This window comes from Streptopelia decaocto (genome assembly GCF_964273445.1).
Source record: "Streptopelia decaocto genome assembly, chromosome: 3".
Classification (NCBI taxonomy): domain Eukaryota; kingdom Metazoa; phylum Chordata; class Aves; order Columbiformes; family Columbidae; genus Streptopelia; species Streptopelia decaocto.
The window spans coordinates 53983753-54000139 of NC_138656.1; the positions used below are offsets into that span (position 1 = coordinate 53983753).

Below are 16387 nucleotides of genomic sequence, written 5' to 3' on the forward strand. Positions count from 1 at the left end.
GCTGGAAGGCTCCTGGTGCTTGGTGCTTCTCAGCCAAGACTGGTGCATGTGAGTGCTTTAATCCTTCCACTCAACTTGTGTGTAGGCTACAGTGAACTCCTTTGCCTGTAACCTAAGGAGCAATTGGGATGGAGCGCTCAGGCCAGGGTGTGAAGGTTTTGTTCAGAAGCAGTGCTTGCTCGTGACTGCTACATCTTTCCACTCAATAGCTGCATGTGCATGACTGTGTCCTAAATCCCACAGGAGCAGAGGGTAGCCCTTGTGTAGCCTAAGTCTGGGCCACCCATCATGTGTAGGTTTTCATTTCAGATCAAGAATTCCCATTTTACTGCGTGCTGAAAAAAGCCAGCAAAGTGTAAGGAAATCCCATTTCTTTGGGTACATCGTTGATCCCCTAATAGAAATCAAAGCTCTGAGAAATGTGTAATCAACGGTGTGTGTTTTGCTTTGTGTATTTAAGGGTGGTTGCTTTTTTCCAAAGCTGGTGTGAGTCTGATGTGACCATATGCTTTCCTGTGCAGGTGGAGCAGCTGGTGGTGGATACGCTCAAGTGATTCCCATGGAGGAGGTGAGACAGTGGGGGTGGCAGCAAGTCCCTGTCCCTCTCGGAGGGGCGGGAAGGCTGAGGTGGCCGCTGCAGCACTTGGTCAGCGGCAATGGTCTGCTCGGAGAATTGGAGAGGTCCTTGCCATCTCCACATGCCTTTTGTGTGACAGGGAGGGGCTGTGGAGTGGGGGTGCAAAAACATTGCACAGATACTGTACATGTTTGTAACACCTCAGCTATCCTTCAAACGCTTCCTGAGAAGAGGGCCGCTATCTACACCTAACATATAACACAAAGAGTTGGCTACTGCTATTTTTTTCATTTCGTATCCCCATCTATTGTGAAAGAGAATGAGAAAGCATTACTTTTCTGGTGAAGTAGAAAAAGGCAGAGAGGCCCAGGGCAGGTGGGTTGGGGAAATAAGTTTTTCAAATGTGGATTTAATATTTCTTTTTAGCAGAAGTCACTGAGTGAAGCAAAATGGACTTGTTCTTAGCCAGGCTGATCCTCCTGTGGTAGTGTAAGACATGCCCAGAATACTGCGGAGGGGTGAATACCACAACTTCTGCTGCATAAGTAAAAGGAAGTTAATTTGGCTCCACAACAGTAGTGAAACGGAGAAGCCTCCTGAGAAAAAATGTTTTTCAGAGGTGCAGGCTGTTGGGGAACTGCAGGGGCTGGGCCTCCCCATGGGGATGGCCAGCCAGGGCCTGGCAGCCAGTGCCTGCCCAAGCCCCAGCCAGAAGCAGCAACTGGGGCCACTGGGACAGCCCCAGCCTGGGCATTGGGCACCTCCCTGGGGATGGGCTGAGGCCAGGCAATTGTTTTCTTACTCCTAAATTAATCCGCAGCTTTCCTCTACCCATAAGTAAATGGAATTCTGTTTCTGGCATCATGCCAACTCTCTTTGAAGCCTTCTGAAAATCACATGCCAGCTTTGGAAGGAGCCGGCTAGGTGCGTGCTTTCAAAATGCTCTCACTGTAAAAACTGTGATATTCTGACTGAAGCGTGCACCCTTGCCTGGCACAACATTCACGATGTAAAGCTACGTGATCCATGCATTTATTGACAGGACACCTGTCGAAAGGACAGAGGTGAAACCTAAACCACGTGTAGTGTTTTTTGTCAGTCGGCTGCAGTCATCCACCCTGGGTGCCTTCCTTAGCCCTCCCTTCCTCATTCTCAGCAGGATTAGCCATATGCCGAGGAGCTTCACCACCCGTAGCTGTCAGCAGGGGTTTCCAGAGCGTAAAGCACAAGCAGATTCTCTGGGCAATGGGACATGTAAGGATAGTATGGCTAAGTCTATGCACATATTCACAACACTTGATGATTTCACCCCAAAAGAATCTAATTTAGAGCTCAACAAAACCATGGCTTGAACTGGTGAACTACCACCTTGAAAGCACGCAGCTGATCTAAACACAGCCCTGATGTAGTGCTTAGTTAGAGTTTTGATCCTGTTGCACATGAGTGTGAGCACAGCCAAGGTGCCCCTCTGCAGCCAGCGCTGCAGCTCAGTTCAACCTGACCTTCTGCCTCCTTCTGTCACAGGTACATAAAAAAACAGAGTGGCTACATAACACAAGTCCTCATCTAATCCAATCTAAGCTGCTGATTTTAGATTTTTCCCCAAAATTTTGTTGGGCAAACTTTATATCAGCAAAGTTCAGGCCTGATTATCTCGGGGCTGTTCTCCCGTGGCCAGCAGAAAGTTCAGCCCCAGAGCCAGCACGTGCGGTGTGCTCTGGGGGGTTCCACAGAAATCTACACCTCGGCCCCAGGTCGTTAATTAATACTGACAGTAAGCTGGTTTAGTATTAATGATGTGGAATCATAGCCCTGGGCTCTTCATTCTTGACTCATTTAGCAAAGAATAAAGATGTTCACGGCTTTGTTTGGCTAAACTAAGGGTAGTTTCCCACATACTCGGGTGAAAACAAGTCGTTCATGTAGCTAGGTGTATTTTCAGCCTAATAATATTTCATCTACACTGACAAGTGACTAATCAGAGCAGCAGCCTCAAGGAGATAGCAACAATTGTTGCTGCAAATCTGCCTGAGATTAATAAATTGAGTTCAATGGTTTCTTATAAAAAGATTTTTTTGGTTTCACCTTCTAGTTCAATCTTCATTTGACTGGAGATATTCATGCTATAACTGCTGCAAATAATTTGCTGGCTGCTGCTATTGATGCTAGGATCTTACATGAGAACACTCAATCTGATAAGGTGAGAATTATTTTCTGATATCCACATGACATTTTTTCTTTTCAGATTTTCAATAAACTGCATTTCAAAGCAAAATAAGTTGATTCTATTTTTATATTTTCACTGTGTGAAAATATAAAAATAGAATAGAGTGAGCTATTTCTGAAGCCATTCTAAGTTCTGTTGAGAAATTTTGCTTATAGAATATATTTTTCTAGCAGATAACTATCATAAAGTAGTCTTTAAGTTAAAGATCATCTGCCCAGAACATTGTCAATTATTTCAGACTGTACCAAATAGTCTGACAAAGTATGTTTTCTCTCTCTCTATTTTTTTAGTAATTTGTGTACTCTTTTCAAAGTTAAAAGTTACACTTCTGATGCATAGTTGCATATGATGTACCTTAAGAAGAAGAAGAGGTTGTGCGGAAAAATAAACTAGATCCTCTTCCCTCCACTGAATCTGTTGTGATCTTAACATGAATGCTAACTTCAGACTTTAAGGGGAAGGGAGAATGTAAAGGAAGGAGCCTCCTTTTTTTGGCTACAGTGTTAAAACTGAGCCAGGTTGTCATATCCCTTTTACTTGGTCCAACACAAATATGCATTTAAGCCAGTTTGCAAGTGATAGTTATAGTTTGAATAATCTGAACCTTGGTTAAAGTCTAAAGGGTTCCCAATTTCAAAAGTAATAATTTTTTGTGTGTGTGTAAAACATAGAAACAAGGGAATTTCGGTAATTAGATTTAGACTGTTATATCATAGACAGTGCTCAAAAGCCTACCACCTTCTCAGAACTGTTTTTAAGTTGCTAACCAGAAGTCCACTTATGTGGTTGGGAAATTCTTACTGAAATTAGACTGAATAATGCAAAAACATTATCTTTTTATGTAACTACTTCCTGGTTGTAACTTTTTCTTTCATTGACTTCTCATGTGTTTTTTCTAGGCTTTGTATAGCAGACTGGTTCCAGTAGTTAATGGTGTGAGAGGATTTTCTGCTATTCAACTTGCCCGTCTGAGAGTAAGTTGTTAATGTAGCCTCTCCTCAATTATAGTATCTCTTCATAAACACACTCTCTTCTGCAACTTCTTTAAAGTTATTTGATGTATGAGACTGAGACTGTATAAAACTGCCTTGTGAATTTATCGAGTCCAGACTTTTTTCTGAAAGCATCGTCCTTGAAGTAATAGTATCTGGGTCTGATATTATTTTCATAACTAACATTTTTGCTATTCTTTTCTGCTGAAATAAACCAATAATATTTTAAATGCTATATCTTTCCTGATGAAATATTAAAGCTAGGGTTTTTTTAAATGCTTTTCCTATTATGGTAAAGTTGCTTTTGAAATCTCATATTCCTTGGTTTTGCAATATTTTCTGGTTTTGAAAGTTTATTATAGCATATACTTCTGGGGTTTTACTGATGCCAATTTGACAATCTTTTTCCTTTGAGGAGCAGCAGTACATTTGTGTGCGTAGTATATTTTTGCATCCCGTCTCGCTTCCTGAATGCTTCTAGAAGATCTTCCTATGTAATTCATGTATGAATAACATCTCTGGATTTGAGGCTGCCATTCTGATAAATAACTAGGGAGCAACACAGCCCACTAGCATAGAGGAAGGAGAATATGAACCCCTTGAATATGACCCTTAAGGAGAGCTTCAGTCTTCTGTGTCCAGTTGCATGTGTGTTCTTGGCTTTTGAGTCCCAACTGGTGGTGTTTCAGAGTCACTGGATGGGAATGGATAGCTGCCAGGTACACACTTGGAATTGGAGGGTGGAAAGCAGGATAGAGGTAACACCAGCTTCTGTTTTGGAAAAAAAAACCTAGTTTCTAATAACATTTTATGCTTTTGTGCTGCTCATTTGAATGCCAGTAAGCTAAAATGTGGGTGATGCCTGCTTGACTCTGTGGCAAAGTAGATCTCACAGAATCTTCCATGAGACTTTTGGAGTATTTTCATTTTGTCCTTGTTTAGATTGTGTGTAGGGGAACAGGTAGGGGAGGAGGGGGAATGTTCTTGGCTTTGTAACATTCAAATAGTGGCATCAGATTTTCCAATATAACTGAATTCTTTTGCTGTGAATTATTTTTAGTGATAATGATTCCTTATACCTAAAAGAAAAATCAAATGTAAAAAATATCTTTATGGGATGACATTACAGGTTTGGTGTTTTGTTTTGTTTTGTTTTTTCAAAAGAGGATTATTAAGATTTAAATTCCTCCCTTACATGTGTGGTTCAGACTTATAATTACAGATGGTGCCATGCAATTTTTTTTATTTTCAACCTCCTCATCTAACATCAGGACCTACCTTTATCATTCCCCTGGTCCTTAGCTTTTTTGCTTTTTTTTCCCAGTAATTATTAGCCCAATACCTCCTTACCTTACCTCCTCTCTTTCACTGCTTCTGTCCTAGTCTTTTCTTTGTCTCCTTTTCCACGTCAGCTCTGTGTCTTACTTCCTCCCATCTGCATCCAGATCAGTCAGCTTTTTTCTTGCTGCTTAGATCCAGGATAGATGTTGTTGAGACCCTGGGAGGGCTGGGCTGCTTCCTTTGCAGTCCCAGTGCCCAGCCCTCCTTGCAGCAGTTGAAAGTTATAAAAATGACTGAAAACTTTGCTTTCAACTCTCTGTGGAAAAGTACTCTGAAAAAATATATCTGGGCAAATGCCTCATATGCCAAGCAGGAAGGATGAGCACTGAACTCAGACTGCCATCCCCCAGTAGAAATGCTAGTGGGTTATTGCTCCTTTCTCCATCTGCCTATTTTCATAAAATTTGTAAGAAACTATCATCTCCTAACTATGCCAGATTGGATTACAATTGACCAACAGATTAGAAAAATATTAATGCAGGACTGGCTGTTGAGGACATAAGCCTTTCTTTGTTAAAACTAGGGTGAAAAAATCTTAGCGTACTAAGTGTCAAAACCTGCAAGGTGTTCTCAACAGCTTTTTGCCCTTCTTAATGCAGTGGGAAATGCCTCAGGTTTGGTGTTGCTGAAATAGTGAAACTGTAAAAGCCAGGAGGTATTGACTTATTCATTAGAAGTGACTGAGTTTATGGATGGTGATGGGGTCTTAAAGAAGAATTTTTTTATTTCATTCAAAGTTGATTCACACAATACAATGCATGGGTCTTTCAAAGATTTCCACTAGCTAGAGCAAGCAATTAATTGTCTTTTTATTAGTAATGGATATAGTTGAACTTTCTCTTTGGTTTTTACATTAAGAGTTTCCTCTGTGTAAGAAAGAGATTATTCATTTAATGGTCTATGAGTATTTCTCCGAGGGTGATAAGCCAGAACAGCTGTACCTTTTGAAGCCAAACACACTTCATCATGTTTCTTTAACGTGTTTTTGCATAGAGGCTGGGAATAAACAAGACTGATCCTGGGACTTTAACAGAAGAGGAGATCAGCAAATTTGTGCGCCTTGATATTGACCCATCTACCATAACATGGCAAAGAGGTACGTAGTCAGAAAACCTCACTACAGGTTGGATTTAATCATAATTTATTTCCTAATTTGCTTAATTTTACCTGAATCAGACCTGTTTCTGCTCTCTGAAAACAAGTGGGAAATGGGGGTACATAACAAATTTGGGTGCAATATGTTGCTTTAAACTTTGTTAAATATCTGCAGTAACTCAAGAGACTTCGCTAATATTCTGAAGGATAGGTTGCTCTCACAGTTTAAGTACATCCCTTGTGTCTCTCACCTCAGATAATGCATCTTAAAACATGTGAAAGTGGCTTTTCCGTGCATTTTAGAAATCTTATCCATTCTTTTCTTAACTGTGTCTATTATGGTTTTAGATTATTTGTACTTACTCTACTTGATTTAGGTCCCTCATCCTCCCCAGATCAGCAGCCTCAGGGATTATATGGGTTTTTTAACTGTCTTGAATTGTTTGCTTTGTCAGAAAGAACTGATGAAAGATGTGGTACGGTTTCAACTATGTATGCCAAGCAAACCAATATCCAATCTCACACGCTCAGACAACTCCCCTCTGCATTTTCCAGTTCTAGTGCTGGGTTAAATCTCAGTGTTTACTTCAACTTCAGTATCTCTTTTCTTAAGCAACTAAACTCTGCATAAAGTTTTGAGCTAAATTCTGTTGGATTTTATTTTCTTCTTAAGTTTTCAAACACTAAAGTTATTAGTTGAAAATTATTGTTAAATGGAATGTATTGTGATGCTCAGAGAAACAAGGTGGATCTGTTGCAAAGTGGGGAGCCTTGGCCATGCTTTACTGTGTCCATTGTGTGCGTGTCATCTCAGATCAGATATTTTTCTCAAGACAATACTGGGAGATGTGGCATAGGATTTTTTTTTATTAGTTACACAGTGCTTCTGCATGGAAAAGACCTGTATTAGGATGAAGGAATAATACAAATATTTAGTGTAATATGACTCATCGATTTTATCAGCGCGGGTTTGGGAGGAGGCAAGATTACTCCACTGGTGTTAACCTCAAGTGAGTTATTTAATTCATCTCATAAACATTAGTGAAACTTTTACGCCACACAACTCTATATGATGTACATATCTTAAATATTTCAGAAAAAAAAAAATTGGTTTAGGACCATTGCAGATAACTTGGAAAATATTTTGCTTGAGGCTGTTTCTGCAATCCATGTATCTGTGAAGCTTGTGATGTACCAGGGGATTTATAGGGCAGAAGAGAAAGCTATCAGATTGTCTGAAAATTCATTTTAGTCAGGACTTGTTTCCTTAGAAGTGTCACAAGTTTAAAGTTCATTATCTTCTTCTAGTAACTTGAACAGGTACAACGTACTGGAAAGAAGGAAAGCTTCCCCCTACTTACCTTTTCCGTGGTATTCAGATCCTGTTTATATCTTTAGGGGATAAGGAAATAGATACATTAAACCTAACACTTGATTGAACCTAAACTTTGCTGAAGTGTTTGCTTTGGGTGAGGAAGAGGGAAAATTTGGAGATGGAAAATTTGCTTTTGTGGCAAAAACAATTATTTCATGTTTTACCACTTCTAAGTACAGCTATTGGAATCTTTCTGGAGAATGAATTCTGACCATGGTGAGAAAGCCAGTGTGTCCTAGTGACCATCAAGAGTTGCAGGAGTAGTTATAATTTCATGGGAAGGGTGTTCAGGTTATATGATTCCACTAGGAAGGGCCAGATATAAAGCAGCCCACTGGCTGTCCAGGCTGGTGGGAAGGCTAATTACAGTGCCTGGGTAGGCAGAGAAGACATTTAGGCTGCTCTTGAGACTGAGCTTCCAAAGAGGAGAAACGGTAAGTTTGTGCTTGAGAGATGAGCTTGCCATGTGGCTTCACGGTGGCATATGGTGCCACAGCTTGGTACGAGGCTGCTGCTCTGGACTGGGCTCTGTTCTGCAATTTCTGCCAGCGCTGTAGTATTCTAGAGCATGACTGTGTATAAATAGCAACCAAAAAGAGTTAGCCAGATGTATGCTGCACCATCCCTTAAATGGAATTCCTGAGGAAATTAGGGGCCTAAATACCATGCAGTGCGAATAAGGCATGTGTGGTATTTACAACAGCCTCATGAGAAATGACCAAGAAGGGGGAAGTGGCTTAAGTCTTGCTTTTCTTCCAGCTCACTCACAACCCTGAATTCTGGTTGTGTACAACCAAGATTCAAAGTCTCTCTTGTTCTTGGGTAATTACGTCATCCTTTTCTGTACAGACAAATTTGTTAATCTGCAAAAGCACCTGGAAGAGTGGGAGGAGGTGATTTCACTGAGCTTCAGTACAGACAGCTTTTCTGGAGGTTCCTTGATTCTCTCCCTCTAAGTAAGAGCTCAGATCTACATCTACCAGAAGACGGACTTGATTGTGAAGCTACAGGCTGAACTGATCAGGAGTACCTTCCATCCTCCCTTTTAGGGTTGATGCAGATTGAAATCTCTGTAGGGCTAAAGAGCCTGTAGGAAAGAGGGAGCCTGTTTTTGCATTCTGTAGGGATTGCCACTCCTGGGAAGGAGAGATTTTGGAGTTTGGTCTCATTTTCTAACAAATAGAAACATCCTTCTGATGTTTCTTCCTAAGAAACATCCCGATCAGTTCTCAGCAGACAAGAGTACTCTTTGATTATTCTCAGTATTGCTGTTTGGTTCCTACAAAAGCACATTTGAAGTTGAGTGTTGTCAGTGCAGAACTGGAGAACTTGGCTTGCAATGATCAGTTCCATAGGATGGACATGCAAGGACATGCCCTTGCAATACCAAAAGTGTGAGAAATACAATTGTCTGAAATTGAAGTTGTGTTAAAGAGCAGATGGTTGGTCTTGGCAGTTGAAAATAAACTTCCTTTTAATGCTGTGCAGTTGAATGTGGAGTTAGTTACTGTCATGTGCAAGTAAGTGACTTGTCTGAAAGAAGCAATCTGACAACATAATCATCCTTCAAAAGAAAAACCGACCAAGTTTACCCTTTATCCTGCAGTCTTAAAATCAATTCTTAACAGATCAATGACAAAGCAAATGTTTTGAGGTAGGTCTGAGGTGCATTGTACCTACTAAGACAGATTTTTCTGATGTAGGTAAAATATTAATTTATATGTTAGCATATTAAGAATTTGTTAATCTAATACTGTTCAGAGACATTGTGTTAGAGCTATTTCAACCTGTCATCCAATGGTGTCAACTAGAAGGGAGAAATCAAGTCAGTGCTAATGCTAACACGCGGGAGCAGTTGAATCTTACGTGTGTAACAAGGTGTGCCTGGGAAAATCCAGATCCCTGAGCCATTGTTAACATTTGTTGCTTTTGCTATTCTCTTATTTCAGTGGTGGATACAAATGACAGATTCCTGCGCAAAATAACAGTTGGGCAAGCAAATACAGAGAAGGGATTTGTCCGTCAGGTATGTAAAGGCAGTTAATGTATCTCATCCTGGACAGACTTTGCTTTAGAGGCTGAGGGGGGTTTCTGCAGTTCTTTCAGTATACTTCTTCAAATTGCAATGCTAACTTCTGTTGTTGCTGAGCAGTATTCTTGCAGTTAAACTGATTGTGTTAATGAGTAACTGAGTCTGAAGTTTCAGAAATAGAAACCAATGCATATTACACAATGTGTTGAAAAGACTTGAAAAAATTGCAGATGTTAGAGGTTCAACATTATCATCCTATGGGTATAAACGGTGCCCTTATGCCCTCATAAGGTTAATTTTAATTATTTTTCTTACTTTTTTCAGTCCCTTGAACTGTTTATATAGTATTTATGTAATTTAAATTACATAAATTACATTTAAACATAATATTAAGAAACTGGGGGAAGGGATGGATCATGTTGTTAGTCCCATTGGTGAGGACTGAAAATTACCATTAGCTTTTTATTCAGATTTTTCATTTCCCTGTCATGCATCTCAGCTTTGGGATCTAAACCGTAAGAACTTGGAGCATGTGCTTAATTTTAATATGTGAGCTTGAAGGTGTAGTTCAGAAAATGAACATGTGTGTACTTTTCAGCAGTGTAAAAAGTGAACCCCTGTTACTATATGAGAGCTTCTGGATGTTTATTAAAGAACTTACTGATAAATTGGAAGCCAGACTTCTCCAATACTGTCTGAACAAGTGTTCCTGGTGTCACGTGGGTAAATGCATTTCTGAAACAATGCCGTGTGGAACAGCAATGCCAGGTGGAAGAAATACATTGTGATGATGTAGAGTTGCTTCTAACTCAATGAAGATATTGTAATCTAACATTCAGACTAATGAAATTCGTGAGGTTCTGACTATTTTGAGGTGAATAGCTCTTATGGTAGAGATAAGGCTTTCATGCATTTTGGAAATACTATCTTTCATTTTTCTTTGTTATTTCAGACCTCTGCTAGGCTTTGTGCCTAAATAGACTAAATAGTGCTAATGTTTTTGCTCAATTCAGCAGTTAAAACAGTCAAATTGGAGATAAATGAAAAGAGAAATCATAGAATGGTTTGGGTTGGAAGGAACTTTAAAGATCATCTAGTTCCAGCCCCCCTGCCATGGGCAGGGACACCTTCCACTAGAAATGCCTACTTGTTTTGGTTTTGAGCACACAGGGTAGAGACTTTTGTGTCTATTACTTACAGAAACTCAATATTAGCTAATACTCAACTCTGATAATGGGCTGGGACCACAAAATATTATACTTGGTACAAGTTCCTTCAACACTTGAGCTTTTTTCCTATGTTTAGATTTGTTTCAGTGACTCAGTGTGATTATTAGCTTTAAGCCAGGTTCTGCCAGCCTTATTGTGCAGTATTTTACCACCATAATTATGCTGCTGAGTTAAATGTGGGTTGTTGTATTATAGAGCACTACTTGACATATGGCTGTCAAATGTTGCTTCTGTACTGTTTTGGCTAAAAGGACCTTGATGCTTTCAATTTCAATATGCTGGACTGGTGCATATCCATTCACATTTTAACATGGACTCAGTGACTTGAGAAGTAGAGCTAACAGTTAGGAAAATTCATTTCAGAGCCTAGCCGGAGATGCAGAGAAAGCAGGACTTCATAGTTAACAGATGCATTTTATAAATATTTGGAGTGATGTTCTAGCACTCTTAAAATCAATGACACCTGTGTAAAATGGCAGAGCACAGCAGGCACAAAAGTCTGCATTTTAATGAGCAGGGATGCTGTGGATTTTAAAAGAGTATTACATGACTGATGCCCTTGATCCTGCAATTGAATCCATGTGGGTGGATCCTTTCATCAACAGAGAACTGACTTCACAGCTAAGGCTTCTGTCACCACTTCGTAGGTGCATAAAAGTTATTAGAGTTAAAATAGCACCTGCTACCACAGTCTTTTGTGCTTGTTTTTTTCAATTAAATAGTATGTCAATCTTTGAGCATCTACCTGGGATTGTTTTTCCTGTCTTTTTGGTTTATATAGAAAAAACGATAATAACTGGTTTTTTTTTAGTCTCCTGATAAATATTCTGGTAAATTTAGATAATATTGCAGTATATAGGTCGAGCATAGATTTCTCAGGCTTATTTCCTCTTACAAATGCTGCAATGACCTACCAGAGACATTCTTAACTCCAGAAAAGATAATAACATCCATGTCATTGCAATGCTAACAATGTTCATTGTGTACCCAGCTATCCTGTTGTGTACCGAACTGCTTCTGGGGAACGCAGAAAATCTGCTTTGTAACTTCAGCATTTCAGTTGAATCACTATGCTGAAAATCTCAATTACTGCATTGGTCTTTCCTTTCTATGGTATTTATCTCTCCCTGTCTGTGCCCAATGCAGAAGAGTGCTCAGGTGTCTTCAGAAGTTTCAACTAACACACAAGTACACAGGGGTTAGCCTCAGGGCTGCTCTGGGATGTTGCTGTCAAGACAGAATCTAAAAGCAGGAACACAGGTTAAAAAAAGGCAGAAGCTGTTAAAGTACTAGGCAAATGGTAGGAGCGGTAAGGTATGTTTTAAACAATTCTCTGTAGTTGCTTCTTAAAAACAGGGCTTTTTTTACATAGCTAGCAGTAGGATGTCAATTACTACTTTTTTGTACAGACTTTAATTGCTGGTGATGGAGAGATTACTAAAGAAGCTGCAGTTCTTGTTCACTCCCAACATTGCATTCCTACCACATAATGCATTAGTGACTTTGTCTTTCTTCTCTGTTTACGTTCTGACAGCATGTGGTCTGGGATTTACTAATAGTAAATTAGTACAAACCTTGCTAGTGTGTTCTGCAGGCTCTTAAAAGTAAAGACTACAGCTTAAGTTGTGCTGAAATACTGCACAGTATGGATGTATTTCTACAAGAGCAACAGGACTGATGCCATGTATAGTTCATGTTGGGTTTTTTTTAACTCATATATTTGTTCATTAAAAAAAGAGAGGATGAAGATATATTTTACATTATCATAGGTCAGGCACAAGACCTAGCAGCATAGAATGATCAAATGTAACAAGAATGTTTTTGAAACCAGAATAAAAAAAAACTTTTGGAGAGCATTATAGAAAAAAACCACAGTGCTGTGCTCATGCCAGTAAAGTTCAAAACACATCTGGTGATTTTCTTTTTTGCCACAGAAAAAAATTCTTGGTCCTTCAGGGAGCTTCTGCTAAGGATAATGTGAGCCAAGGGGCTAAGCAGTCTGCAGGCTTGGTCCCCAAGTAAATGAAGTGTAACGGCGAACATAAATGAGTGAATATAAACAAAGTGTTTTAGGTTACTCTAGTCTGAGTAATCTCAAACGCTGTGGGTTACAATTTAGAACTTGTTTGAATTCCAGTGTGAAATCTGTCTTTCCTGAGTCTATTCCTGATGATTCCCTGTAAGGATTTGATCCAAGATTCTGATTTCTATTTTACAGGCTCAGTTTGATATTGCTGTTGCAAGTGAAATTATGGCCATCCTGGCACTTACCACCAGCCTGCAAGATATGAAAGAGAGACTGGGGAAAATGGTGGTGGCTAATGACAAGAAAGGAGAACCAGTGACAGCAGAGGATTTGGTAATGTTCAGTACTGTGGATAACCTCTGATGCATTTATTTTGCCTCTTGAACCATTAGAAAGGCATGTGCATGCCAAGGATTTTGCTTTGAACAGCACAGTCAGATATCGAAGAAAGATCTTCTGGGTCAAAATTTGCTCACAATGAAAACAAGATGTAGAACTCATTTCTCCAACACTCTGGTAACATCTGGTTTAGGAAGTCTCTGGTCTCCATAACCTACTTGGATACTTTTCTGCAGTTCTTAAGGCAAACAGATTTGGTGCTGGAGGGAGTCAGGGTGTAGGCTCCTATTTGAGAGAGCTGATAATGTTTGCTACTGTACTTGTAAAGTGTGCTCAGATGTTACAATGATAGTTAACACATGAATGCTTATACCACTAAATCAAAATGGAAACAAGATATTCTTAATTCATACGTTGCTGACAGTGCTGGGCACAAGGTTATCTCTTCACGTCATTAAGACTTTTTCTTCCTTACCTTCATTAGTTACTGTTTCCTCATTCTTTACTTCAGCTTCAATATGTACTTCCATCTAGCCCTTATAGCCAGGCTGTGAGTCAGTAAAAGGGAATCATTGCCTGGCAGAAAGGGATCTGGGAGTGTTGACTGACAGATGGCTGAACATGAGCCAGCAGTGTGCCTAGGTGGCCAAAAAGGCCAACAGCATCCTGGCTTGTATCAGGAATAGTGTGGCCAGCAGGACTAGAGAAGTGATTGTGCCACTGTACCCAGCAATGGTGAGGCCACACCTTGAATCCTGTGTTCAGTTTTGGGCCCCTCATCATAAGAAGGACATTGAGGTACTAGAGAGAGTGCAGAGGAGGGCAACGAAGCTGGTGAGGGGTCTGGAGCACAAGTCTGATGACAAGCGATTGAGGGAACTGGGGCTGTTTAGCCTGGAGAAAAGGAGGCTTAGGGGAGACTTTATCACTGTCTATACCTGAAAGGAGGTTGTAGCATGGAGGGTGTTGGTCTCTTCTCCCAAGTAGCAAGTGATAGGACAAGAGGAAATGACCTCAAGTTGCACCAGGGGAGGTTTAGATTGGATATTAGGAAAAAATTCTTCACCAAAAGCGCTGTGAGGCAATGGAACAGGCTGTCCAGGGAAGTGGTGGAGTCACCATCCCTGGAGGTGTTTAAAAGGCACGAGTAGGCTTCCTGTGATTGGCACTATTTTACTGTAACGTTACATTACTTGCATTCTGGCCTAATTGCCAAAGTAAGTTGATATCTTGCAGATTCATGGCACACCCTAAATACAGGAAATATAATAATGCTATGTTTTTATGCTTATTTTGTCATCCAAATATATCCTCATAGCAAGTGTGATATGTCTTGGAGACATGCTTTCTTGCCACCCTGCTGGCAAGGACTGCCTGCATCACACAGACTATGTGTATTTTCTCCTGTTTGTCCCTTTTATGTGGACATCTGCACAAACTTACTGCATTTTTAGAATGAGCAAACGAACAAGTATATCCTGTGTTTTCAGCAAAGACACCAAATCCACAAGCCAGGAATACATTCACAGCCTTAATGAATTCCAGTTTAATAAGGAAATGAAAACATAATATCTAGCTTGCCTGCATTTAAGATTGAAATTAAGAGAAGCATACCCAAATTTCCAAGTACCATTACAATTCAGAGCAAATAAGCTATTCCCAATTATGCAGGAGACCTGAAGAACCGCATTTAATATTCTGTCTGTTGAAGTTTTGATTTTCTTTTTCAATTGCATAACGTTTGGATGGGGGTGGGGAATGAGTTACCTTATAATGCATATGCAAAAACTTTAAAATAATTCAGAGTTAAAACTATGTTTTAAATACATGATTTTAATCTTGATGCTACTTTTGTATGAAGGTACTTTAATGTATTAATATTGCAAAATATTTAACTGGTCTTCATCCAACTAATGCTAATCAGCTTGATGGATGAAAGCAGTTGCTTTTCTCTAGTTTGTTTCATCTATAGTTGCTCTGTGGAAATAAAATGCTAGGGCTCAAATTTTGAACAGCACACAGAGAACTTGAAAATTTTTCCACTAAAATGAAAGAAGTGCTCAGCAAAATGTCTGTTACTAATTCAGTTTTCTTTGGCCCTTTTTTAAACAAATTTCCTACGCTTAGCATCTCAATCATTTGATAGTGTCACTTGTGTTAAACGTATGTTTCTAGTTCTTCTTTAAAGCAGTGTATTATATTATACAATAGAAGAACTGTCCAGAAAAAAAATCATCACAGTGTCAAGGAGATAAGTATTATGACCATCTGCAGCTTCCTCTGCAGGTTCTCCATACTGTGCACTGGGAGGACCTGGGTGCATATCTTGATTGTGAAGTGCAGAAACTCCTACCTTCTTTGTTGCAGAGTGTGTTACAAGTGAGGATGAGAACTATGGGAAAAATAGGAAGGTGATTTCATGGTTAAGGCAAAAAGTGCCTTTTTGGAGGGTTGAATTCTGTTCCTGTGTTTTTCACAAACTGTGTCTGATGCTGTGTCCATACAAACTGATTGTTACAGTACATGAGGCACTGTGCACTCCTCCATCCGGCTTGATACCCAGGAGCTAAAAAGCTGATATCTATGGAAAGCATGAAACACCATCAAGAACTTTGAATGAGGAGAAATTATTTTATGTTGTCTAAGGTTGTTCTGGATTTTCTTCTGAAAACAGTAACAACTGTTAATTTCTGCAGACTTCTTAATATTGGTGAAGTCAGATGCTGTGGTGTTGGGATTTGAGAAATGTCATAAAAGGAAATTAGTGGTGGGTTTTCTTGCTAAGATTTCTCTGTCAAATTAAACACTGGTTACTTTGTACGAGGGTAGAGAGCTTATAAATAACTGCACTGCACTTGTGAAAGTGTACTGTGTAAAGTTGAATCCTCTGCAAACAATAGCAGGAGATGTATAATCAAAGACGGTACCATGTCAAAATTCATATGTACAAAGAAGATAAATTTCAGTTCTGTTGGGTGGCATGTCATCTCTGTTGCTGGTTTCTTCCTACAGGTGGTCAGTCTATTTGGACAGCTTGCAACTAAATCTACTATTTCTAGACTTTAAATGGGGTATCTACTCTTCCCCCTGCTGCTAATGTTGCCTATGTGGTTACTGTGCTTCTGCAAGCCCAGTTTTTGACTCCTCTTCATAG

General features: G+C 39.7%; 1 protein-coding gene across 3 annotated transcripts in view; it reads left to right on the top strand.

Moving 5' to 3' along the window:
• The window catches only part of MTHFD1L (methylenetetrahydrofolate dehydrogenase (NADP+ dependent) 1 like), a 154560-nt gene that overhangs the window by 39001 nt on the left and 99172 nt on the right, over window positions 1-16387 (top strand). For all 3 annotated transcript variants that reach the window (XM_082049792.1, XM_082049794.1, XM_082049793.1), the window contains 6 exons: window positions 522-568; window positions 2670-2777; window positions 3704-3778; window positions 6131-6233; window positions 9557-9633; window positions 13087-13227. In XM_082049792.1, the coding sequence (XP_081905918.1) occupies window positions 522-568; window positions 2670-2777; window positions 3704-3778; window positions 6131-6233; window positions 9557-9633; window positions 13087-13227 (551 nt within the window). The remainder of the gene's footprint in view (window positions 1-521; window positions 569-2669; window positions 2778-3703; window positions 3779-6130; window positions 6234-9556; window positions 9634-13086; window positions 13228-16387) is intronic.